Source organism: Abramis brama (genome assembly GCF_963993115.1).
Source record: "Abramis brama genome assembly, chromosome: 18".
Classification (NCBI taxonomy): domain Eukaryota; kingdom Metazoa; phylum Chordata; class Actinopteri; order Cypriniformes; family Leuciscidae; genus Abramis; species Abramis brama.
Genome location: NC_139980.1, coordinates 1,804,067 through 1,831,798, shown reverse-complemented (window position 1 = coordinate 1,831,798; position 27,732 = coordinate 1,804,067). Strand labels below are relative to the sequence as shown.

General features: G+C 39.2%; 2 protein-coding genes across 2 annotated transcripts in view; one reads left to right on the top strand and one right to left on the bottom strand.

Annotated features, from left to right (window-relative positions):
- Positions 1-4,663: 4,663 nt before the first annotated feature.
- LOC311069074 (vesicular inhibitory amino acid transporter) lies at positions 4,664-17,060 on the bottom strand (the record flags this gene model as incomplete). Its single annotated transcript, XM_084091999.1, has 3 exons — positions 4,664-5,101; positions 7,272-7,988; positions 16,830-17,060. 3 exons carry the CDS (start codon positions 17,058-17,060, stop codon positions 4,664-4,666), a joined length of 1,386 nt encoding a protein of 461 aa, XP_083948125.1.
- A 1,614-nt stretch (positions 17,061-18,674) lies between these two features.
- The window catches only part of lama2 (laminin, alpha 2), a 208,220-nt gene continuing 199,162 nt past the window's right edge, over positions 18,675-27,732 (top strand). The window contains exon 1 of the mRNA XM_084091619.1: positions 18,675-18,793. Within this exon, the coding sequence (XP_083947745.1) occupies positions 18,727-18,793 (67 nt within the window). The 5' untranslated portion in view covers positions 18,675-18,726. The remainder of the gene's footprint in view (positions 18,794-27,732) is intronic.

Below are 27,732 nucleotides of genomic sequence, written 5' to 3'. Positions count from 1 at the left end.
AAATGTGCTATACTCTATGATATAAGACATATACTAGCTGCTGGGATGAGGTGTTTGATTCATGCTGAACAGACGTGTCATGCTCATTCAAACATGTGTCCACACAGCCTTAATTCAAGTAGATTTTGACATACACAGATTTTTTTTTTTTTTTTTTTTAAAGCACAATGAATGAGTTTTAAATGAAGCCTAATTAGTTGTCAATCACACAATTATGCAATTATGTCCTCATAAACCATGTATACAAGCGCGCCCACACAAGTTTTTGGGATAATGCATGCTAAGTTTTGTGCAAATCAGATTGATTATCCTTGACTCAAACGTTATTAACTAACTGTAATCCTGCAAATATACAGTATGTTTTTTTGACTGATTACTGAAATCAATCATAAATTATAGGCACTTGCTGTGCATTTAATCCACATAACACCGCTGTTTGCTGTGGTTGAATGTGCATTTGCAAATACTTTGATAATCAGTCAATGTTATGAGTGTCTAAAATAGTTGAAAAATCTTTGAATGAAATTTGTGAGGGCAAGCCAAAGCACTAACTCTACTCTACGAGCTAGTTTCTAAAATAACATCAGCTTACGATTCAGACACATTCCTTGACTGTTGAGTTCTCACGTCCTACAAATCCCAGGACGGACACTGCTCTGAAATGAAAGCAGACCCCCTCAGAGGAGCACTTGGCTTTACAGCCGCTCATTTCATGAAGCAAGTTTTAGTGAAGTTTTACAGAGCTCCACCTTTAATAATCTCCCTTACAGGGGAACCGATATGTTATCAAGACTTTCATCATAGAGCTTCTGCTGCGTTTGCTGAACACACGTGCTTTGTCCTCGTTTAAAGACATTAACCGGCTGCGTTGGAGAGAGGGGAAAAACTCTTCACCTCTGCAGTTTCCTCATTATTCTCAGCGCCCTGTAAATGGATTTGTAATTATGGCCTGTCTGCCGCGGATCTTGAGTAATTGTCCTCCAAGTCGCTCAAAGAGTTTGCTGTACATTCGCTGACCATTGTCCGTATTATTCTCGCTATTGATAACGCATGATGAAGGGCCATTACATCAAATTGCTGCCCGCGCCGGTAGATGCAAGACCACATGGGGCTCCGCCGCCCGCCACCCCGTTCTCCTCATATCGAGACCCCAAGAAAGTGAGGTATTTTTCCAGCCGAAGCATGAACGCTTGAAATCACCAGCCTACATTACCCCTCGCTTCACACGGTTCTCTAATCTCAGTCCTCCTGCAGCGCAAAGTTCCTCAAATCAGAGCTCGTCACATTGCCGCGCGGATAATAAGCCAACCCGCTGGCCAGTGTGCGCTCACCGCGCGTGGGCTGTCGGAGTTATATGGAGGAGGGAAGTTGCTAAACAAAGAAAGAAAGAAATATAGAAGAAGGAAAAACGGCAGAGAAGGGAAGACAGAAACTAGAGTGAATCCACTTGAGACATGGGCGGTTTGCCATGAAAAACTAAAGCGTATTGAATCTCATGCCTGCGGATTTGGCTGTGTTGAGAGGCTCGCTTGCCCGTGCCAAGTTCACAAATCCGTGCACATCTGTTTGCGCGTTCGAGTCTGCGCTGGCTTAATGAGATATACTCACACAGACCCGCTCCAGTCCCAGCAGCTTTAGCCCGGATCTGCGGTGATAATGTTATTCTAATTAGAAAGAACACATAGCAGGAGCCAGCACCTTAGTGTCGACATACTACAGTATTTCTCACTGACTTAAGACACTTTGCAGGGATTTTTTTTCATTTAGACGATAGAAGCATGCTTAAAAAATAAAATATAATGAGACTTATTTTATTTATTTTTTCTGACCCCATTGGCAAGCTTTTTTTCTTCTTTTTAAAAGCATAAAACTCACTGGATTTCGCAAGATATGTGCTTTTACAGCGGGCCGGATCTAGGCTCCTGGCTGAAGACCCAAGGTTGCACAAGTTGCACCGCCCTATAGGACAGCCCACCAAATCAGACAAATGCAAATATAGCTTTTGATCTGTTTTATGATTTATTAAAAGCAATCATAGGGGGGCTGTGTGTTAAAAAATGTGAAGAAGGGCTGAAGACTCCCCCAACCAAATATAACCCCAGAAAACTGCTGTATTGTTCCTTTATTAGCTGAAAGTAATGGTGTGTTATACACAAGGCGGCTTTAGTCAGTTGCGGAAAAGCAGAGGCTGACAATCAAATGACAATAAAATGTTACTTGTAAATTATTAATTACTTGATTCATTTCTATAGCTCTGATTGATTTTAAAGTATTATTTTGACTGCCCCTTAATTGGGTCATAAATTGCCATCGCCTGAGCAGCTGAATTAAATACGCAAGAACATAATGTAAGTGTTTAAAATGCATGTGCATGGTTCAGTTAAAAGCTTGCCCTCATTGACTTGCTGTTAATGCAACTGTCTGCTAATCCACAGTGCTAACACAGTGCTAACAGTGCTAACACAACACTGGCTGCAGCATTTTGTTTAAAGTGGAAATAAGATGGCTATCTATCTACAAGCAGAGCTGCAGACACAGAATCAAGGTTTAAAAGTATGCTGGAGCTAACAAGACAATCTATAAAGCTCATTTTCAGAAACATCATGCCAGGTTTCATAGTACCCATATACTCCGTATATCACAAATACATTGACCTCATGACCTTTGTCCAAAAAGGAGGTAAGCACATTCATAACATGTCATGCCTGGCTGGTTTGGCATCATTGATTTCAAACACTTTTGCCACAGTGTCATTTGAGAAGATTATCAGTGAAGTGACACTTTTCCTTACACAAAGTTATCCAATGCCGTGGAATACTTTACGATGCATAGACTTCTGGGCTGTGGACACATCCCCAACATGGATGACACCTGATGGACGGAAAATTGACACATTGTTGAACCACTCCTTTAGGAATGCTTGAGGTTTATTCTAAGGCAAGACGCCTAACATGCATGTTATTATTAAAGGGATAGTTCACCCAAAAATGAAAATTAGCCCATGATTTACTCACCCTGAAGCCATCCTAGGTGTATATGACTTTCTTCTTTCAGACGAATACAATCAGAGTTATTTTAAAAAATGTCCTGGCTCTTCCAAGCTTTATAATGGGAGTCAATGGGTATATATTTTTGGAAGTCCATCAAAGCGCCTCCATTCATGATTAAAGTGCTAATATTTATAAAAAATATTTATATTGTGGCCACGAATTAAGAATTAGTTCCCACGATTTCCTCGTGCACAGTGGGATTGCGATAGTTTATCAACTCCTCCGATTAGAAATGTCACTATTAAAATGAAGTCCATGTTTCTCAGTGGTTGCGTCCTCTCTGGTCGTGAGCACCTGCAGTTAAACTATTTTTCTTTTTGTTTGCTTTTAAAGTGAAGCGGCCAGTTGCTTTCTTTCTTTTCTTGGCCACCAGCCATTTGTTTTATTTTATTTTATTTTTAAGACTGTGAGTGACAGAGATCTATAGTCTATACCAATAATTGTTTTTCTGCTTTTATCTTTAGAGCCATAAGATGATCCTTTGAGTCCAGACTATAAAAAGACAATGTAATTCATGCTTGTACAATGAACCAAAAACAATTATTGCACATGCACCTGTGGAACAGTCCGCAAGACACTAACGGTTTACAGGCGGCAGGCGATTAAGGTCACAGTTACAGTAACTTAGGACAGTACAGACCTTTCTACTGGCTTTGAAAACACTAGGAGAAAGATGCCCAGGATCCCTGATCTCCCGTGTGAACCTGCCATTGTCTTTCTGCAGGGAGGCTGTTCTGGTTTCGCTAGACGTAAAAATTACACGCCTTTCATTTAAAAAAAAAAATCTGAGATATAAAAATGTCACCACCGGTAATGCTTCAGTACCAGACATGCACAGTAGCTTTCCAACGCGTTTGTCATTGTTAGCGGACCAAATATAAAAGTTACTGAGTGGGATCTGTAAACCTGAACCTGACCAAAGCATGTGAGAGGAAAAAGGCCAGATTTTAAAACAGGAAAGATAGTGCTGAAGAGTTTGGCTTTCTGTGTGGTAAGCTTTTATACAGTTTTTTTGCTAAAACAACTTTTTTCTGTGTTCTCATGTCATGGTAACATTCACCAGTGACTATATAGTTACATAGTTATTGCTTAAAGAAGTTTTCATTCAGAACTGAAGAACTGATCACAGATAAACACTTGATCTGACTGTTTGACCTTGATCATGTTGCAGAAGCAAATCTAATTTCATAGTGATATTCTCATCAACGCAGAGAGAGAAACACACAAACTGAGGCAGTTATGAAAAAGTGCTGTTCATAATTTAATAGCCTATTAGTTGCTAGCAGTATGTTTATGATTTGTTTTTTACATAAAGTTAACTGACTGTCAAAAGTTGTTTACTGCGCTCCAGAGACAACGAAGGATATAATAAACACACTGTAGAACAGCATCTCGTGTGCTTTTCATGCATGATTGGCCTGGTAAGTGCCTGAGCAATGAACATGGTGAATTATGACAACACTCGATGCTAGATAACATTTCACAGTCAGATTTGTGGAAGGAAGCAAAGCAGGCTCATTAACCTCCAGACACGGCTCCGTTTAACTTTATTAACAACCAAACACCACCAACCAGAGCAAACGTAACTACAGACACACAGGATTATTTGTAATCTATTTGTCCTCGAAGGCTGTTACCATCCCTTTGATGGAACATATCACCCCTGAGACGCTGCAGAAACAGCCCAGCAATAATATCAGTATGTCCACAGCTCTCCGGCTCATGTCCAGCTGAGTCCATTTGAGCTGCAGGTGGAAAAGGGCAGGGAGCAGAAGCGTCATGGCTGCCCCGGTCACGCTGCCCGTGAGGCCCATGAGGAGAGAGAAATGAGGCACGTACAGCGCCATGATGAGGGTGAGGAGGAGGAGAGAGCCACGCAGGAGCAGTGTCCACCGCTCTGCCCCGTCTGCGGATGAGTCCAGCTTCAGGACGCCGGTCTGCAGTATCTCTGCCGCGGCGTAGAACGGCAGAGGGTACGAGAGGAGAGCCTTCGCCAGCAGACACAGGTTCACCCCCGTACGCAAAGCTGTGGGCAGGTTATCTGTTATCACCTAAAATAAAAACAATAGATATATTAAAGTCCACTTTAAGGAATTGTTTACCTGGATAGAAATGACAGTGGACTGGTGCCAAGCACGGCCGTGGCCACCATGGAAAAAGCAGCTTGGATATTCTGCTAAACACATCATTTTGTGTTTATGTTCCCAGGGTTAACCTTGTATCTAAATCCCACCCCTAAACCTAACCTTGGGAAGTATTCATTATTTGACATATAAATCAGAGGAACACAGGACCCTGGGAACAACTACAGTGTAATATGGGTTTAGAACCTCACAAGGTTGAGTACATAATTTTAATTTATAACAGGGTGAACTATCACTTGAATACAACGCAAACTTGTACTACAATAAAAATAAAACAGAAAGTTGTATACAATTTTAATTAGATGAACTACTTTTAAAGCTGTTGTTAAATAGCTACTATACATGCATGTGATAAATTGTGTCCCACATGATTTACTATACACTGTGCACTTACGCTACACACCAGGGTTCCTTACATCCAGGAGTAGGATTGGTCACTCCTGCCCTACGTAGTGAATTCCATGTTGGCCCAGGCTGGCTTCTCAGCTAACACATTTTTGTTCTAAGAATGTTTTCCAAACGTATCAGTTTTGGTTATGGAAACGTTAAAATGTCCTGTTTTCTTTAAGTTTCTGGGAAGTTTTTTTAAGGTTAGAATTATGTTCCTGAAACATTCTTTAAACTTAATTTTTACTAACAGCTCAACATTATAGGAACGTTGATTTGTCACATTCCAAGAACATACAAATGTCCAGTTTACTTAATGTTAATAGAGCATAATTTAAAGGTTAGTATGATGTTCCTGAAACATTCAAACACTTGCTGTTAACAAGCAGAATCACTGAAGGAAAGAGAAACAACAAGAACAGAAACTACAACTGACTTCAGACACATTGTGCATTTCTTTGTGCATTGCTCAAGAAAAAGAAAAATCAGATTGACATGTATGTTTCAATAACTATCAAACTGGTTCATGACTGGTTTAAATAATGATGAAGTTGAAGCATTAATGAATAAAAAAGTAATAAATTCAGCCATTATAATAGAAAGATCACTTGTAACATTGAAGAGATATGTGTGAGATCTTTCAAAAACACTACAACCTCTTGTGTAAAAGTTGAGACTCACTTAGACATCAACACTCATCACACAAACCTCAACAATTGTGACAATCAGAAAAATATTCAAATCTTTTCTGTTGTTGTTGAGTTAGTGTTAGTGTCTAAATAACACCATTAACTTCCTGCTCACAACATGTTTTAGTTTTTCAGAAAGTCTGATTTTCACAATAGTATTACACAGTCAGTAGCACAATATTTAAACAAATTAATAATAAAACACACTTCTGATCAGTGATTAGACTTCGGACTCTTCAATGGGAGAGACCACTTCACGATGATGTTAATTAACAGTCATCATCATCTAATGTTACTCTGTCTCTTACATAGTAACGTATTCAAAACGATTAAAGCAGCCAGAGATAAACTAACACAACAAACAAGAGTCAAGAGCCCAACTACAGGAAACACTGATGTGCTCAAATATTTGCTCCTCTTTCCTTCAGTGTGTCATCATTAATGATCAGTCATCACTTAATTATCTAATAAACTCCAACACTGCTTCAGTTTAACACTATATAGTGTGGACATATATGAACACTGAGCGGTGTTCATTAAACACAGGGGATTCTGCTGTGTAACAACCAAATTTAAGCAATTTTTATTCAAAAAGTGAGTGTTCATAAATGGCTGTTGAGAGAGTGTTTTCATTTGGCTTGGACCCGGACACAGCATTCGATATCTCACAACTTGATAAGTGTGATTATGATTAGTTTCCTGCTGAAAAATCCATCATAAACCAACATGTTGTTCCAGACTGGTTTATGCTATTTAGAGCTGGAATAGTGCTGGTCTTGCTGGTGGACCTGCATAGTCATGCTGTTCTCAAGCGAAACTGTAGCAGGTCCACCAGCAACCAGCCTCCCTTGCTGGTCCCAGCATGCAAAACATTCCTTATGCTGGTGACCAGCAATGCTGGGTAATCAAGACTTTTTAGACCCAGCTACATTACATACATTTTTATGGTGTATGTAGTTGTGAGTGCAGCCTGCAACTACAGTCATGTGGGATCAGTGCACCTCTTTGGTTTCCTCTCCCCATGTGAGGAAAGCCATCACGGAGAACGCTGTCTTCAGTACACAGGCCAGAGCGTGAGTCCAGTTCATCATGCTGTCGAAGTCTAACCTGTCTGTCATGCTCTCCTCCAACGTAGGCAGATAGATCTGTGATGTGTAGCTAAAGATAATCACCCCCACCGCAACCTGGAAGCCATCGAAGTCCACCGTCACAGCACTCAGTCTCCTACTGGCCCACTGCGGCGACTGACGGAGGCAGTAGCCAATCACAATGAAGGTGATGAGGAACTGGGCCAGCGAGCAGAAGAGGCTCAGACGCGACACCACTCTCAGGTCGTGGATCAGCATGCAGGGCACAAGGATGAGGAAGGTTATGGCGGAGCAGGTTGCCGGGGTCAGAGGCAGGAAAAACAGGCTGTGACACATCAGATTGCTACTGACCACCAAGTATAGGATGCAGGTCATCATGAGTTCCACTACCTGTGCGGCGTTCACAACCTTACCCCCAATGTAAGGGCAGATGTGTCTGCAGCAGGCTTTAGCGACGTCCTCGTAGGTGTGTCTGACGCGGACCGAGCGGCCAGTCTCGTCCTCTTCGTACAGGCAGGACACCAGGATCTTTCCAGTGTAGCTGCAGATGAGTGCGGCTAACACCAGCAACAGCAGACCGACGTACCCGCTCTGCAGAAGAGCGTAGGGCAGACCCAGCACAAACACACCCTGAGGAAACAAAGGCACACATCAGGTCATGATCCTCCTAGACAATGAGGAGATTAACTAGAGGAGACTTCTCAGACCCTGATAATCCCTCATGTCTCCACTAGAATTTAAAAAAAGATCTCAACAATGTCTTAAACTGTTTGTGCTCATATAAAGTCTGCAATCAAAGTTTAAGATCTCATTTTAAACTTATTTTGGATCAAGATATCCCTTACGAAGAATAAGTATACTTCAAGTTCGTTTTTTTTTTTTATTAAGTATACTTCAGTAAAGTATATTTTTAAAGGATTAGTTCACCTCGAGTGTTACACAGAAACACTCGTTACAACTAACAGTAAACAAATATCAAGACATTTTCAGGGGGTTCTTAATAAACTGGTAAACTTTATATCCGTAAAACGACTCAGATGAACTGTAATAAAGTACGTGCTCTCCCTTCCATTACTGCCCGTGATCAGTAACGTTAGGCCTGTCGCTCTGGAGACTGTAAGCTTGATCACGAACAGTTGTACTGATCCATCCTCGAGTAACAACAGGAGTAAATGAAGACTGCTATGTGCATTCTTATATCTTATAACGAAACACCTCAATCACTTAGAAGACATTCTTGTCTACAGCTGCTCCGGCGTCGAAACACTGGCGGACTGTGTCCAGCCTACTCAGGGGGGTCTACGCTAAAACTGCAGTGTCAATCAACAGTCGTGGGAGGGGCCTGTGCAAAGTGACGTCACATTGCCTAGAATCTGAGAACGGCTTGTTCTGAGACAGTGCTTATGATTTATGGGCATTTTTAAAAAAGCACTGGGTGGATTTTTATCATTATAGGGTGGTTGTGTACACACACACATTTATGTTCAAACACCATGTAAAAGTGAAAGCAAAGAATGCCATAGAAGTGCTGCACAGGGTGTAAAATCTCGGTGCTCTTTGGTTGTTTGGGATAATTAAGCTCTAAGAACATAGGAACTCCAAGGCACTCGAATTATGTTGAAAAAAGTTAAAAAGCCTTTATTTTATTCATGGCTTAAACATTAAAATTGGTGACATACTACGCGTTGCGGCTTTACATGCCTTCGTCAGGGTGTGTGTAAAAAACAACGTCTCAGGTTCATTTTTAACAGCAGTTAATTAGTCAAATTACAAACACCTGGTCACTCTGTGTAAGGAGACCGAAAGAGAAAAAAAAAAAAATAAATACAAAGGACATATCCAACACGATACACAGCCGAATCAAACAACACACACACAAAAAAAATTATTACAATATCATAAATACCAATAAAGTATACAGGTCAAAATGCACAAATCAATATATATATATATATTCAATAAATTCTCATTTTTTATAAATCAAATTACACAAGTCAAAATACAAAAATCAAACAATATATATATCATACAATGCACAGCAAAACCCACCACTAGAAAAAAAAAAAAAAAACGATATTACAAAAATGGTCTAATTCTCCGTTCAAGCCCGGAAATGTAGTTGCTTTCAGTGTATAGATCCAGAAAGACTCTCTCTGTAAAAGCCTATTAACCCTATCTCCTCCTTTTTTCTTTCTTTTTTTTTGTTTGATTCGGCTGTGTATCGTGTTGGATATGTTCTTTGTATTTTTTTTTTCTCTCTTTCGGTCGCCTTACACAGAGTGACCAGGTGTTTGTAATTTGACTAATTAACTGCTGTTAAAAATGAACCTGAGACGTTGTTTGTTACACACACACTGACGAAGGCATGTAAAGCCGAAACGCGTAGGTGTATCTGTCACCAATTTTAATGTTTAATCCATGAATAAAATAAAGGCTTTTTAACTTTTTTCAACATAATTCGAGTGTACACCAGACGTGAGCGGCGTAAAGCAACAAAGCAAACATAACACATTATTATCAGTGCTGCTGTCTACACTGGATGTGGCGTGACAGGACAAATTCCTGACCGTAAACTGATTCCCCATTCTATTTCTGATGAACTTCAAGCTCTTGCTACTTCTGACATGAAGAACAAATGGTTTTGTAACGGTTGCTTTGTCGTGTCCAGTGTAGACAGCCTCAAGCTGCTGTGGCATCCCGTGTAGACATGGTGTTAGTTTTTCTCTAAAAATCATACAATTTAGTTTGAATCAAATTGTCTGGATTTATATGAAATCGTCAACTGATAAAATAGTTATATTTTCTGTTACGTTCCATGGATGTGTATTATGGTAGTGTATATATTCTGGTAGATGTGTGCTGGTGTTTTTCTTCTCTCTCTCTGTGTCTCTCTGCATGTTCTCTGCCGGTCTACCGGGTGCAGAAGAGAGAGAGAGGTGATCGCTCACACCTGCTGCTCATTACTGTGGCGAAGCTGCAGCTCAAAAGAAGCTTAGAGAAGTTACATTTAAACTAATGAAAGCAGCAAAATGGGCTTTGAAAGTGTGAATAAGCACATACATGTAAATATTAGTAAGTCAGTAGCTAAAGTGGTGATTAAGGGACAAATAAAAAAGATGTGGCAGATTCAAAGGAACAAAGAAAATAAATGAAGATATCTGTTTAAAAACAATCCATTAGTTGGGAGTACAGGGTCTGGAGGACGAAATAGAAAAGAAGAGAAGGTTATTACAAGAATACGAATAAACAGTTCTCTCTACATGATTGGAAAGCATAATAATGGAAAGTGTGACTATTGTGGAGAGGAAGAAACAGTGGACCATGTTTTATTGCATTGCCAGAAGTATTATTTTTAGAGAGAGAAGTTTTAAAGAATGCACCAAGAGAAAATGGAGAGCAAAATATCAGTAATATTCTTAAAATAATTGCAGGTGACAAGGGCTGGAAACTCCCTCTAGAGTATTTAGGATCAACAAGATTATTTAATAGAATTTGAGAATTATAGTTTTTTAAAGTGGTGGGCAGATCAAGGCTTTGTGGAACACTTTGTGAACCACTGAAATTTCGAAGTGTTTCGAAATGATGCCTCGTTAACTGAAATCAAGTGACTCTGGCAGTTTGATACACGCTCCAGACCATAGATTCGGAACAAAAGATTTGTAAAGGTTTCGAAGCTTCATGAAGCAGTGTTTTGAAATTGCCATCACTAGTTTTTTATTAGTTGGGTGTTTGTATAGATCCTTAGTCCACACTCCAGATCAGTGGGTGGCGGTAATGCACCCAAAAGCTGTTTGCCAACCGCCAATACAAACAATAGAAGAAGATTCAAACAGAAGCTTGCCTTCCAGAGTGCTGTTGCCCTTTTATAATGTGTAGAGTTGAGACTGTAAGTGCCGGGCAGTCTGGTTGAGGAGCGACCACTCCCTGAGAAGACAAAGGACCTTTCTGGAAATTAACATTTGAACTCTCTCTTGTGAAACTAGCACCATCATTCGAGACGCAAGTCTCACCTAAGCAATCCTAATCTACATCTTTTTCCCTTGACCCCCCATTCCCCCGTTCCCTCTTTCTATCATGCTGAGATCACCTGAAATTCACCCAAGAATTTATATGGTTTAATGTGAATAATTATCATACAGTATTACACATGTTTGGTTTCATTTGAAATGTCTCATTGCGACTGGTACAAAGGTCTCATTCCCATAGAAGTAAAACAAAAGGTAATAAGGTTTTTAAGAGTTTAGAGATAATTGTCACACAAAGGAGGGTGGGTCTTCCAGGCAAATGGCCTCCTGCTCTCGAAAGGTGTAAACTCCGAATGCAAATTCTCAATATTAGCAAATGTTTCCATGGGAAAAGAAGTTTCTGTCTATATAAAGAAATGCAACGAGAGGCTCGGAGCGATTCTGTACCTCAGATCAGCCCGTGATGCTGAGAGCGGCCGAGACTCTCAGAGTCATGTACTTTCTAATGTCGGGTTCGCATCTCTTCTCTTAATTCCAGAGCATTTGATGTTTTGAACTGATTATGTAATTGGCATGATACTTTTACCTGACATAATAAATTGTAAACATTTGATTTTATTCTAACGGACTCTAACATTATTTTCAGTAAAGAATAGTCAAACATTCACTCACATTTAATGATGCACAGATATCATTAAAACCTTTTCATTTATGGAGTCAGATGAAATAACGAGAAAATACATACAAAAAAATTACTTTGCCACGATGAAAGACAGTAATGCGCAGAAACCTTCACCCACTGATCGGATGCCTCCATTGGGCCGATTGAGTCGGGCCTTACAAGACTGTGTAATATTCTCACTAAGTTAAAGCCTATTGTAGCCTATAGAGGTCATTAGTAAGCACAGCTCAGCAAGTATTGTGTTATAAAGTTCTTTGGCGTAGACCCTGTCTGTAGCTTGCAATCCGAGGGTAACAGAATCTGCATTTCCTGCCTGAAGACGAAGGCGGAGCGCAGCTGACCCGCGGGGAGGTATGGGCTGGGACCATCCTGGTGGTGGTGGGGAGGATGGAGGTGAATGTTGGCGTTAGCATCTGCAAACTCAGACATGTGTAAGTACCGATCTTTTATACTACAAGTATTAGAACACGATTGGTTAGATGAGAAGGTAATAAGTGACATAACATAAGTGAGTCTTCCTGGCAGAACTTACGCTAAAGCTTTCATGGAGGTGGGTGCCTTTCTTTTTTATATATATCTTTTCTCCTATTTTTGGTTAGTTAAGGAGTTAGTGTACATTTCTGTTGTTTATTTGTTTTCTTTTGGTAGTTTAAGTAGTTTTACTCCCTAATAAGTCAGAGGGTACTTTTGTTTGTTATTTTGGTGTTACCCCCTCCTGAAGTCTGCGTTGCTTCCTTTTGATTTACTTTGTCAATTATACATATTTTATCGATAAATCTTCGTAAATTGAATGAGTCTGTTGTGCGGGGCAGGGGATGAGCACATTCCCTCACCCCAGATCTTTTTATTTCTATTTTCACTGTTTATTCCTTTACCCTAGACGAGCTTTACACCTGGGACGTAACATTTCTCATGAGATCAGGTTGGATCAAACACCTAACATTCAATTTGATCGTGTGCATCTTCCTGCAGTGTTTGTCCTTCAAACATGAAGGATTCCTCAAATCAGGCCAGCAACATTCACATTTTTGTTTTATTGTTACTCTTATTTGTTACTTCTCCTAAGTCAGTCCATCCATCCACTTGTCCTCTGTAGGGTCACAGGGATGCTGGAGTCTATCCCAGATTCTCAGACTGAAGGCAGGGAAACTCCTTGGAAGGATGGCCAGTCCACAGGACTAACACACACAGACTACTCCTAAATCATTCTATGATAAACGAGAGGCAAAGTTGATACCTGAATGAACCATAACGGAGAACTCCATTATGCAATGAAAAAGCAACCTCTGAGCACATACAGGGATGACGCTTGTGTCGACGACTAGGAGAGATTTTACAAACACACACACACAGCTGTGAGAAAAACACAGTCACAGCCGTACAGCAGATGGGAGTAATGAAATCACACCCTCTCACACACCCCTCCACTAATGAAGTCACAGTCATCTCTAAAGAGGCGCTAAGTGACAGATATTTTATCTTGACTGTAATTGTTTGTAAATTGCTTTGTGTTAGACACAATGAATAAAGATACAACACTGCATTCATTTCCTCTCAGGGTCCTAATGACTGTATCTCTTGTGAACAGACGACAGCTCATCATCCACACACACACACACACACATACAAAAGAGAGAAAGAGGAGTCCAGACTCTAGTGAGCTGCCGACCCGGACAACACTTTCAAGCTTCAGAAACACACTTCTGACGGCTGTACCAAATGTTAGCTGTGTTGGCCAAAACTCTGCTTGTGTTGCACTGTGACAAGCTCTGTGAATAAGATGGCAGATGGGGTCAAAAGTAATAAATACAAATTTATTTCATTCATTAATTAAAAATTAAAAATTGTTGTTTTTTTAAATGCTCATTGGGGAAACATCATTAGTTTAGCAACACATGTAGATGTCAAGCACAGGGAGGTCTACAGCACCTGGAGAGTGCTATCCATTAGCATTCCCATTCATCTCAATGAGATTTATTCTCCCAAACCAGTTAAGCGCAAATTCCACCCCACAGCTGATTCTAAAGATTTCATTGGTCATGTCAGACAGTCACATGCTAACCCATGCTAACCCCTAACCTAAACCCTCACCTTAACCTCAGTATAGTATTGCCAGCACATTCCGATAGATTGAGCATTACTGTTTGTCACGATCAGCTCCGTCCATGATTTTTCTGATGAAGTCTGAGCCCTTGTTTAAAGATAAAATCTGCTGTGGGGCTGGGGTCACGCTTTACTGGATAGGGACAAAAACCATGCATAATCTCAGGGACAGTTTGTGACCTGCATGCTGCCATTTTTGCTTATAGGCACCAAATTCTGGACATTTTTGGAGCTAATCACCTGCGTCGTAACGGTCACGTGAAATTCAGCTATCCTGAGCTGTGACATCAAAGACAGCAGGTGAATGAAAATATAAGTCATGAAATGACTTATGAAAATATTGGAAATATGGTCATGGCATCTAACAGTAAGGGTTACCTGAGCATAACCAAATGAACCTTGACCTCCTGGTCAAACTCTACTGGAGTCAACCAACCCGATCTCACAACCAATTCGTATGAATTTTATGAGGTGGCTAATTCGTATGAATTCATACAACCTCACTTGTACGAATTTGTACGATTTTTGCTAAATCGTACATATTTTATGAGTTGCCCAATTCGTATGGATTTGTACGAATGACCTACCCCTGACCCCGCCCCTAAACCTAACCATCACTGGGGTTTAGACAAATCGTACGAAATCGTACGAGTGAGGTCGTTCGAAATCATACGAATCAGCCACATTTTACTCACTCGTAAGAATTCGTACGAATTGGTCATGAGATAGCGTTGAGTCAACCGAGAGTCAAATCTCCTGTGTGTTTAACATGAGGAGCAGAAGAGTGTTTGTGCAAACTTCAATGGGATGCTGCCTTAGAAGACGGCTGCCTATGTAGACAGCAGAGAGCGAGGGTTTGTCAGAGGAAAGATAGATTCACAGAGAGTGAGACAGATGGGCGAAGAGGGAAAGAGAGGCACATTACGCTCTAAAGTAAAGCAGAAGGATGAATTAAACAAGCTCAAGCAGCAATAACGAGCAGTGTGATCATTAACAGCTCTAAATATTACCCTCAGCCTCAAATGGGAATGAGCAGATGAGGTAATGGGGTGTCATTCACATAAACAAGGATTTATGCTGCTATAAAGTAAATAAGGCAAATTCAAACGCACACAAACAGTCGTGCAATCACTCTAAGCATGCAGTATCTGAGGGTAGAAAACTGGCTGATGATCGTTTACTTAACATTTTAATTTAGGAGCATAACATAACACTTCCCAAACACTCCGGGATGAATTCACTTCACACTTCTGAGAGAAGCATTTCAGCCAACAAACCTGCATCTTCATCACTAACCAGCATATCTATACTCTAGTTTAGATACTTTCCTTAAGCTTTTTTTATGCCTAAAACAAGAAACTATTTGCATTTTTGATAAGAAAAAAATTTATTCATAATAATGAAGTCTTATTATCTTGGATAATGGCTTCACAAGTAAATTCTTGTTTTAAAAATGTTTAGATTTTTAGATATTCCATATTGTTTTCTTGCAAAAGCAGTGTTTGTCTGGCCCAATTAATGTTGCATTATTACAGCTCACAAGAAGCAGGCGGTAAACAGACTTTAATGTTTATTTGTGTTTTCCGCTGATGATTGATGACAAATGTATGAGTGTTATGAGCAGTTATTATATTCAGATCTGATTGCAGTGAGTGTGTGTTGGCAGTGCGCTAATGCAGCAAGTACGCGAGATCGTGTTGGTCTGCTGCATCCTCAAAACCCAACACTCAGATTAATCTAGCTTCTTTTATTTTGGCACCGATATCCGATTTACATAATTCATTTTCTGAATCGGCTGCTAAAACAACACAGACAACATGTGCAAATACGTGACACTCCCAGCAAGAGTAATTCATTTTTAGTGTGTTGTGGTGTGTGTACATTACCTGCACATTAGCTTTGCAATATTTCCAAGAACTTATCATTGCATTTTTTTGCATTTCCTACATCTTTATACACTACCTGTCCAAAAAAAAAAAGAAAAAAAAAAAAGTCACCGTTTGGATTTAAATAGGCAAATACTTAAGGGTCTATGATTAGATCATTATTACAGTGATTATCATGTTTCTAGCATTTTATATGTTTGGCATCAGTTCTTCTAACCCTAATTGATGGAGTGTGTAGCTTTTCCTTTCTTAAACAACCATGTTGGAAGACTCATCATGGCCATATTCCAGAATGACAATATCAAGATTCATCCGGAAGAATGGTTGTGAGGAGCATGAAGAATCATTTTCATGAGTCCAGATCTTAAATTCACTGAAAGTCTTTGGGATGTGCTGGAGGAGACTTTACGGAGTGCTGGACTCTTGCATTGTCCATACATGATCTTGACCAAAAACTGATGCACCTCTTGAAATAAATGTTGTGATGTTACTTCCATCAAGAGGTGCATCAATGTTTGGTCAAGATCTTGTATTGAATAAATCTTGACATTGTCATGCTGGAATATGGCCATGATGTGTCTTCATACATGGTTGATTAGGAAATGAAAAGCTACACACTCCATCAATTAGTGTTAGAAGAACTGATGCCAAACAATAACATGCAAGAAACATAATAATCACTGCAATAAAGATCCAATCATAGAATCTTAAGCATTTGCCTATTTAAATCCAAATAGCAACTTTTTTTTTTTTTGTGGCCGGGCAGTGTCATACCAATGACAATATGCTTACAGATATGTGATGCAGGTCTGAGTGTGTGTGTGTGTGTGCTCACCTGTATGGCATTGGTGACGTTCCAACCCGCCTCCCATGTAGTAATTTTCGTCCGTGTGCCGGGAGCGCCGTCCTCCAGGTTTTCTGGACTGGAAGCCTGAGAGTCTCCATACGTCTGAGCCAGCTCATCCCTGTCCACCAAACCTCGGTTCTCCTCAGCATCCGCGCAGAAGCGCTTCATCCAGAGAGCCTCCGCATGGGTCTTCACCCACGAAAGCTGGAAACGGGACATTGCTCAGCCACTCAATGAGGAAAGAGTGCACAGGAGAGCAAAACTGCTTGGCTTTCACACCTTTACCTCACACGAAGTGTCTCAATCCCGCCAAACTCAACTGACATCCATCAGGAATGTGGTAGTGTCCGACCGGATGTCAGTCTGAGCACTGCGAATGCATAACCGAGATCCGGGCCATCGACCCTGTGAGGAGAACCTGGCTTTGCATCCATTTTAAATTGGGCAACAGCAACACAAGAGTGTGGAGGACTGACAGGCCGATGAACTGAAACATTATAATCACTGACAGTGTGTGTTTGCCTATAGATGTCTGTTTAGAAAAGGTCATGCTTTCCGTTTTGTCCAAATGAGGACTGCTTTTGGTGAATATGCAGAGGAGACCAAATCTGTGAGTCCAACACTAGAGGGAGCAGAGGAAGTCCAGAAACACCTGAACTCAGAGCTCAGCTCATAATGCATGGGGAAAGATCTGTCCAGAGACTGTGAGTTACACTGAATCTACTTAAACACATGCTATTCCTCCAAAAACTGTCCCAACTAGCCTAACAGAGTCTGAGCAAACAAGCTCATATGGAAGAATCGTGCTGATTTGTGAAGGGTTTGTGAGCTCCCCTCCCAGCATGCATCACAGCTTGAATACATTATGCACTTATTGGATTTAGTTTTCTGTTTTCTCATCCCTGTTGTTGAAAATTAGTTCATTAGTTCAACGCATTCTTACATCGTTCTAAACCTGCATGACTTTCTTTCTTCTTGTGGAAAAAAAAGACTCTTTACTCAAAAAAGGTCACTCTTTACAATACAATAACAAGGAGCTTTTCAGCTTCATAAATGTTATGCAATTATCATAAAAGTGATCCATGTTATTATAGGTCTTTGTTATTTATAATAGTATTTAATAATTTGTTTTTTAATTTAGAATTTTCACATTTAATCATTAAAACTATTTTGCAACACAAAACAATGCAAAAAAGAGTGGGAAAGACAACATAAAATGTAAAAAAAAAACATTTTTGCTTTTTACAGCTGTGTTACATAACTGCAGATTGCAGTTTTATACTGTAGCTGACAAAATGGCATTTAGCTGTTAATTTCAAAAACAGTAACACCGTATTTTACTGTATGATGCTGGCAACCACAGCTGCCAGGTGTTTAGCGTGTTCAGGATTATTTTTTACAGTGCTGAGAGTGTCTACAGTTTAAAGTGCTGCTTGGTGTTATTTGGCTAGTAAACAGAACATTTATTTCATAATAACTAAAACATAACATAATAAAAACTATGCCAGATTGGGTAACAGAGATACCAATTTATCCAAAACTGGGAACAAATGTAATTTGTTGAATAAAATAAAGTAATTTGAGCCACTTAATCCATTAAAAATATATGGAGTTGAGAATATTTCAATATTTATCCCTTATGTTGATTTTAGAGATTATTTCTGCAGATGATATTTCTGTAGAAGTTTTCCTGGATAGGAAACGCAGAGGAATGTGATCCCGGGACGGGACGCCCCCTCCTCAAAGCGCCCGGGATAGGAGGGCTCTGCCAGACCAGCGTCCCAAACTGCCCAAACTTCCCAAAGTCACTGGAGGAGTTCCTGAAGGATCCTGGACTGCTCCTGGTGTTCGACCGAACGCTCATGAACAACAGGCAGATTGGGACATGAACACACCTGGTTTTCTCGTGCTCGTCGGGCTACTATGGCGGAGTTGTGGAGCTCAGCAGAGAGGTGAGTGGATCTATGGATCTCGTGTGTGTGTGTGTGCGCGCTCGCGCGCGAGCAGCCAGCGGGAGATGAGCGCGCATTACGCGTTCTCCGAGTTCATGTGGCGATTTTTGCCTGATTTTTGTTTCATAGTGAAATAAATGGCTCTGTAATCCGGTCCACTGGCAGAAATTAAACGATGCTATTTGTTTTCGGTGTGCCCAAAATTTGCTACTGATAAGATATTGCATCGAATATACTCTATATACTATATAGTATAATTGCATTAATATATAGTGGACAGTATTTGTTGTTTGTTAAATCATCATGACATAATAATTAATTATTATTTGGTTTGCTCTGTGCTTTCTATTCAACCCTGTTATGCTGTGACAATTCCCCTTATAAAGTATAGATTCTCTTCAGTCTTAAGTAGTATTTCATTAGTACATTTAATGCATGCTGGTTCATTTTCTTACGAATTACTGTGAAGCAAAATTATGCTGACATCAGTAATTTACTGCTCTTGTTTTACTGCGAATTTACATAAAGTTGTTTATGAAGTTGTCTTTAACCATCTCACTGTAAGAAATTATATTGTTTATTACTGTAATTTTTTTTTTGTAATTCACTGTCACTGTAAAAAAAATACTGTAAAATTTACAGCAATTTATTACTGCCAATTTTGGTTGCCAGTAAGCCTGTAAATTTTACAAGATTACTGTAAATCATAAACTACAATTAGACTGTAAAAATACAGCACACCTGTAAAAGCAGCAAAACAAGAGCAGCTGTGAATATACAGTTCTTTACTGTAATCTTTACAGTATGAATTAAAACCTTTGTAAACTCATTTCATATTTATACTGTGATCTTATTTCATTTGAGTCCACTAAAAAAAGAATGTTTCTAAAAAATTAATTTAAATGAGTTTACAAAACATTAATTTATCCTCTTGCAGGTAATTGTTAGTCAACAACAGCACAAATGCATGAGACGAAGAACTTATAACAAAAATATCATAAATGCATCAGTAAATCCCTTTAAATCCCAACAGATCATTAAACACTAACAGATCTCCACTATATCATTATGTGCAAACACTTCATTTCAACATTTACTCTCCTAGTAAAAACAACACAGACATTCACATAAATAGTAGTCATTCACATAAATATATATTCACATTTATGTTCACATATTTTTTTTTGTAAATTTGACTTAGATTTTACAGTAAACTACTGACTTCCAGAAACAGTCTTAGATGAAATCAACTGAAGAGAAAAGAAGACATTAAATCTTGTTTATTGTCTTCTTCTAGTTGTTTATAGTAAAATCTCACAGTAAAACAAAAAAAGTAAAATTATATGAATTACTTTATGTGATTTTATGTGGTTTTGCACATAATGATATACTGTAGTGGAGATCTGTAAGTGTTTAATGTGATTGTTTAATTGGGATTTAAAGCGTTTCTGTTGAGTTTTGTGGGTCACCATTGTGTTGAAGAGCTTGAGCTTCAGTCCAGGATGAGCAGAGAAACACTGATGTTTTGCTGCATGCTGCTTTATTTAAAGGCAGTGACAGTGTAGTTGCTGATGCATTGATGATATTGTTGTTAAGTTCTTCGACTCATTCATGTGTGCTGTTGCAAACTAGTAGGATTTTGTTAAATTGATGTTTCTAGTTAACTCACTTAAGTCTTTTTCTTAGTGGACTCAATGAAATAGCTCACAATATAAATATTTAATGTCAATTGACCAAATCAATTTCCTCAAATGAAATGAGTTATCTCAGGTTTTAATTCAGTGCATTATTAATAACAGTAACATACTGTAAAGATTACAGTAAAGAACTGTATATTCACAGCTGCTCTTGTTTTGCTGCTTTTACAGGTGTGCTGTATAATTTTACAGTATAATTGTAAAATGATTTACGGTAATCTTGTAAAATTTACAGGCTTACTAGCCAAGTCAGAAGTGTGACAAATGAAAACATTTGTTAAAACAATGACAAGCTAGAATTTAAAATAAGCTAATTGGCTGATTTTAAGTAAGTCAAACTATGCTATTATTAGCGCTTAAAGATTTACAAATATCTTATTTCAAATTCATAATTGTTTGTAGATGCCGTCTCTAACAGCCTGACACATGAGCAGTGATCTGCCTTCAGCTTTCTAAAACAAGCACTCAGAGCTTTCTTCATGCAGAACCCTTGAGGAAAATCAATGCTGATGTGAGCATCAATGCAGTGGCCTTTAATATCACGCCGCTTTATGCTTTAATGTTTCATTTCTTCAATGTCTGAATCTTCCAGAGATGCTTGTGTGAATGATATTTGTTTAGCGTTTAACGAAGCAGAGGCGATTAACACAAAAAAGGTTTGCGTGAAGCATCTTTCATCTTTCTCTCAGCTCTGTGTATGTAAGTTGACTCGTGTGCACATTCACATTCGTTGTGCCATCAGCAGGTGTGTGTGTGTGTGTGAGGTTGGGAGTATTTTTAGCAAAGGAACAGAGGAACGCAGAGTCAGTATTCTCTGGATTCTCTCACTGATGACACAGAAAGAGTGTTTGGAAATGGAGGTGATGCTGAGAAGAGCGCATTGGTCACCGTGAGAAGGTCAATAACTGTCTGATAGTGGATCGATACACTACCAGTCACAAGTTTACAGTCATGAAGACTGGTTTATGTTTCTGAAGGAAGTCTCTTCTGCTCACCAAGGCTGCATTCATTTGATAAAAAAAAAACAGTAAATGTTTTGAAATATTATCACAATTTAAAACATCTGTTGTTGTGTGAATATATAGTAAAGTGTAATTTATTCCTGTGATCAAAGCTGAATTTTCAGCATCATTACTCCAGTCTTCAGTGTCACATGATCCTTCAGAAATCAGTCTAATATCAATATCAATGATCAATAAACATTGATGATTATTATTAATGATGAAAACAGTTCATATTTTTGTGGACATTTTATCTTTCAGGATTCTTTGATGAATAGAAAGTTCAAAAGATCAGCATTTGTTTGAAATAGAATCTTTTGTAACATTATAAATGTCTGTACTGTCACTTTAAGAATTTAATTTGTCCTTGCTGAATTAAAAAGTATTAATTTCTTAGTGACCCCAGATATTCCGAACGATAATGTGGATGGATTGAGAGAGGGAGAGAAAAGCATCTTTGTGGCTATTATGCACGTTCAGGCTTTGTCTCTGTAATACCTCTGTCAGAAAAAAGAGAAAGATTTCAGAATGCTTGAGGAGGAAAATCAATAGGTAATTCCACAACGCCGCCAATGAATGGCCCAGACCGGTCGGGTCTGACTTTATCCTGGTCACCGCTGATGAACAGATGCAAAAGTACGCTCTGATGGATTGTTTTCAATGTTTTACCGATTGCTTGACGTTGATTTGCCTGCAACACGAATGGCCTCTGGGCTTATTTATGTTTGAGCAGAGAAGGCTTTGAGTGTAATGACAGAGAGAGAGCTGGGGAGATTAATGTGGTTTGATATTTTCAACACTCTTCTGTTGGAGGCAGCGTGTGGTTGATGGGGTTGAGGTGAGCTGCTCCATATTTTACACACTGCAAATGTAGAGTTTCATTTGTTCTCTGAAGTACCCAATACTCTCTGACAGAAAACTAACTGTGCACAAATACTTTTATTAGAAGCAGAACCTTTAAAAGATCACCTCTGTACATTATTTACCCCTAAACGGTGCATATTATTACCTTAGTCAAATGTGCCCATAACCCATTAAGGCCTGATGATATTTAGAAATAGAATAGAATAGATAATAGAAAAATATAATGTTTTAAAGTTAGAGGCCCAAACACGCATTTTGCCGCAGATGCTGATATTTATATGGACAAAAAAGATTAAATTCTGGTGCTTGTAATGTAAATCAATGAGATCTTTATAACAGTATAGGAGATACTTGCATAAAATGCATGTAAATATCAATATGTGCCAATAATGTCTTAGTAATATGATATTTAAATGCTTAGTTTTATGATTAAAGCTCTGTAGTTTTAAATTAAATAATGCAATGCAAAACAGAGCAGAATAAACCTTCCTCAAAAGCCTGATTATATTTGATGCACATGATTTTTTAATATTATAAATGATGTCTGGATGATCGAGTAAACCTCAGTCGTTTCAGTCCAGGTGAAATATTACTAACAATATCAAAGTTATTCTTGCGTTTGCTTGATAAATCAGGTCAGATTTGACACAGAAAGACACGAGAAGCTCGAGCTGAAGGAGGACGTTTGTACAGTTACACTGAAAGACTTTTACTGGATAAAACAGTCTAAACTATCAATCAGAGACAGGAGAACTGCAGGAGATGCAAAGTCTTGATCATGTTCAGGCCTTAGAAATATTCGCATCAAATATAATACTGCATGTTTTATAGGGTTAAGCTACAGTGAAGCGTTTAGGGGTAAATGAGGTGTCCTTCTGCTCCTGGGACACACTGTTGTACCCCCAAAGCTACACTCTTTTGCACAATATGTTCTGTAATGACTCTCTTCTTCTCAAGATCCATTTTCCGTGATGCATCATTATCAGGTTGTTCAGATTAGTGTTTGGTTCCTGGGTACCAGAACATTGGTGCTTTTCTACAGAACAAGATAATAAAAAAATATTCTATGACAAAAACAGAAACAGTTTCTAAAACAGAAACAGTTTAAAAATGATCATTCTGCCATAATTTGCTCACCCTCATGTCACTCCAAACATGCATGACTTTCTTCTGTTCCTCACATATCTTCAGAAGACTCGTGATCTAGAGCACATGTTGAGCATATGTCCTGACTTTACTGGAGCTTTACAGCTTCTGTCCTCATTCCAGATGTTCACTGTGTGTTAAAGTTTCACAGAATAGACTATTTCTTTCAGAATGCACATTGGCTCGGGTTATTAACGCACTCTTCATTGAGGAATGAACTCTACAGTATGAATGCAGTGTTGGCCAGTAAGCTGAATCACATATGAAGTGAATGAAGGATCCTGACCTTTGACCTCTGCCTCACGCAGGGGCTGTATTAGAGTCATATGGGGGGGAAATGAATTACCCTGACACACACACACACACACACACACACCATCATCAATGTTTTCATAGCTGGCTTGTTAATCTCCCAAGATTCATAAACTCTCCAGGATGTCCCTCTTTTCTTCTTTTGATGCTCCGCTACATTGTTCCCCTTCCCTGCATGCATCTCTCTCTCAATCTTTGATGATGTATCCAGTTTCTTTCCGTTTCTTCCCTGTATCTGTCCATCTGTGTGCTGACTCTCTCTCTCTCTCTCTCTCTCTCTCTCTCGCTCTCTCTCTCCTCAGAATAAAGCAACTAAATGAGTCAGCATTAACTGTAATGTGTCTGGTACATTATTAGACACAGTTCTAATGATGAAGTTGCAATTTAGTACATTTAACACCAGTTAAATTGATTATCTAGTATTATAACAATATATATATATATATACTTTTTTTTTTTTGATTCAATAGTCAAGTCAGCTTTATTTCTATAGCGCTTTTTACAATACATATTGTTTCAAGGCAGCTTTACAGTGATAAAAGGAGAATAATGCAACAAAGTTTGTTTCCAGAAGAAAATAGTGTCACAGTCCAGCTTAAGTAAGTTCAGTGATGGTTCATTTTTGTTGTAAAAAAGTTAATTTAGTTAATTTATAGTCGCTCTGGAGAAAACTGTGATGTCGTCGTCCAGTTCAGTTCAGTTCTCATATAATGGTGTAAATGCAGGCAGATCAATATTATTGTTGAATATTACATTAAATGTTAAATTTAATATCCCCAACTAAGCAAGCCAAAAGCCAATGGCAACAAAAGTGAAAAAGGCAACAGTGGCGAGAAGGAAAAACCTTGTGGAATGAAGGAAAAACCTTGGGAGAACCCAGGCTCAGTCACTCAGGTCTCCTCTGGCCAATGAGCGAACAGTGTATGATTATGATTCAGGAGCATTACAGGTCAGAAGTCAGATTGGATCAGAACATTCAGAATATTATCCAGTTCATCTGGTTGAAGATCGGAGTCATGCCGGTATGGAGACGAGTTTGAAGAGGATCAGTGCCGATGGCTGTCGTGTCGATGAGGCCTTCACAGGGCTGATGAGGCTGGCACTTCAGGGATGCGTTGTGGTTGTGTCTGGGTGCAGGTCCTCCATCTGATCTGGATACGGCCCTGATCCGGCTGATTACGTCATGCGTTGTGGCCGTGTCTAGGCGCAGGTCCACCATCTGATCTGGATACGGCCCGGATCCGGCTGACTACATCATGCGTTGTGGTCGTGTCTGGGCGCAGGTCCACCATCTGATCTGGATACGGCCCGGATCCGGCTGATTACATCATGCGTTGTGGTCCTGTCTAGGCGCAGGTCCACCATCTGATCTGGATACGGCCCTGATCCGGCTGATTACGTCATGCGTTGTGGTCGTGTCTGGGCGCAGGTCCTCCATCTGATCTGGATACGGCCCGGATCCGGCTGATTACAGTAAACCTCGGAATAAGCAGAAAGACTAACATTAGCGTAGACGCCATTCTTCTTATGATGTAACAAGTACATCGGGTGTTATAGGAAGTGTTCTCGGTTCCGGCTGACCTAATTTATGCAGCCTAATAATCATTTAACTGATTTGAATAATAGGAATGTATAATTTTCTATGTGTATGCCAATAGTGCACATTCAATCAAATTAAATAAAATCTTCCACATCTCCCAGAACCGAACACAAATAGTAAAATGGAACATTACTAAAACAACAAAAACAATGAAAATGAAGGGGCAAAGTAGACTATTACACACTACATGATAAGTCATATTCTAAAAAAACATAAGATGGCCTCTTTAACGTCATTGCTCAAGGAGAATAATGATGATATTACACATTTGTCATTTGCCATGTCTATTCCTATGGTAAAGGATTTCTAGATTGTCAGTAAATGTATGGCTGAGAGATTCAGTGGAGTCAGTATGCAGTGTGTGTGTGTGTGTGTGTGTGTGTGTGTGTGTGTGTGTGTGTGTGTGTGTGTGTGTGTAAAAATGAGAGCGCGGCTAACGTTGTTATCACTCTCAATTTCATTTTTCAGAAAATGTGATTGAATTCATAATGCTTCACAAGATAAATGATACAGCAGTCATGCTGTTAGCCGAGGAGAGAAAATGTTTATTATATTTGGCTTATGTATTTTGCCACGCATTACAAATGTAATGTGGGTGCACCGCATCGGAGACCTACGACAAAGCAAATGTTAAGAGACACGGATCTATGAAATATGAATGCTGTCTGCACTCATGATTTTCTCGTGGCGTGCCGCGCCATTTATCAGAGGTGATGTATTACAGTGGAAATGTCATGTGACGCAGGCTGCTCAAAGCCAGTGTTGTGATTGGTCCATGCATTATTTAAGTTTGATATTTCAAGGGCCATTGACCAGCAGGACAGGTCATAGAGACATGGGACAGGGGGACCAAATCTCATCTCCAAAGTCAAATATTTGCTTAACACTATTGCACTAAACACTTTAAACACTGAGTTTAAATTTAGGCAGGGCAGATTCTGGGTCTTAGGATAAACAGATTGTAAGCTTTATATTGTAATCGCTAAACACATGCACACACACTTTTGGCAGAGGTCTAGTGTCCTTGAGTAATTCAGCCTGAGGATGGCGCTCTAATGTTGACAGGCTCTAAGTACACACGATACACGCATATAATTATACATTAATTCATTTGTAACACTATCCACATATACATTGTTAAGAAAGAACAGACATGCCAACTAGTCATTGACCTGATGCAAAGTAATATACACATAGCTGAAGCTAATTGATATCGCCTTGGTCTGGAGCGAGGTTTACATAAGGTAACGTGAAAATAAGGCTCTCAATCAGATGAGGCATGACTTCAGCATTTTTAAGCACTAAGTTCCAGATGCAGAGGCCTTTCTAAACTATAGCAAAGTCTGGGCTAAGGCAGGATTAAGATCTTGTTTGGGCCTAGGGTCTCTTTTTAGAGGCTCCTTGTCTTGCAGGATGTTAAAATAAAGAGAAATTACATTGAAAATTTGCAGTTGTGGGATACAGAGACGGAATATACTAGCAGTCAGAGGCCTCGGGTTACTTGTGAAAACTGTCACTGTTGAGAGAAACTACGAAAAATATACACTAGCATTAAAAAGATGTGATTTTTGATATATATTCACAATGATCACAGCTAGCGTTAAGCTTTTCAGTAACTTAACCTTGCTGCTTGACTCTAGGGGGCCAGGGCTGGATTTCCCGATAACGGTGTCTCTTAGCACGCTACGAAGACTCTAAAGGTGTAACTTAACTAAATATACCAGTATACCATTTCTAGGCGTGTTTCCCGAAACATACCTAGGAGGTTACTTAAGATAAACCTTCTTACATGCGACGTTACCCGGTGCTGAATCTGTTGATATCGATGGTGTTCTTTATAAATGAATCACTTCAGAAATAGTTGAAACTGCATTTATTAGGACTCATGGGATATTATAAAAATAATCCAAACTATAATAGCCTATAATAGCCTAGCCTACATATTTTAAAATTGTATCATATATTGCTGCCTCAATAATGGCCCATTTCAAGTGTTTACGTGCTTTCTTCTCTTTCCCATTTCGTTTGCTGAGGTGGAGCTGTGATGAAATATTGTTCTTGTAACTACTTTCCAGAATTTCAGTAATAAAAGTGTACATCGTTTGTACGGTGCTCAGCAGTGATCATGAAGGATTTAAACAGTGAATTTTGAAGTGATCTCTTCTTGTAAACTCAGAGATGTGGATTCGGACAGCAATTAAATTACCACATGACCTTGGCGTAAAAACATTAGGTAATCTGACAGGGGATTTTTACACGGTGGTGGGAGAAAAATATTGACTTTCTGGATTCGGATGGCAATAAAATCACAGACTAACC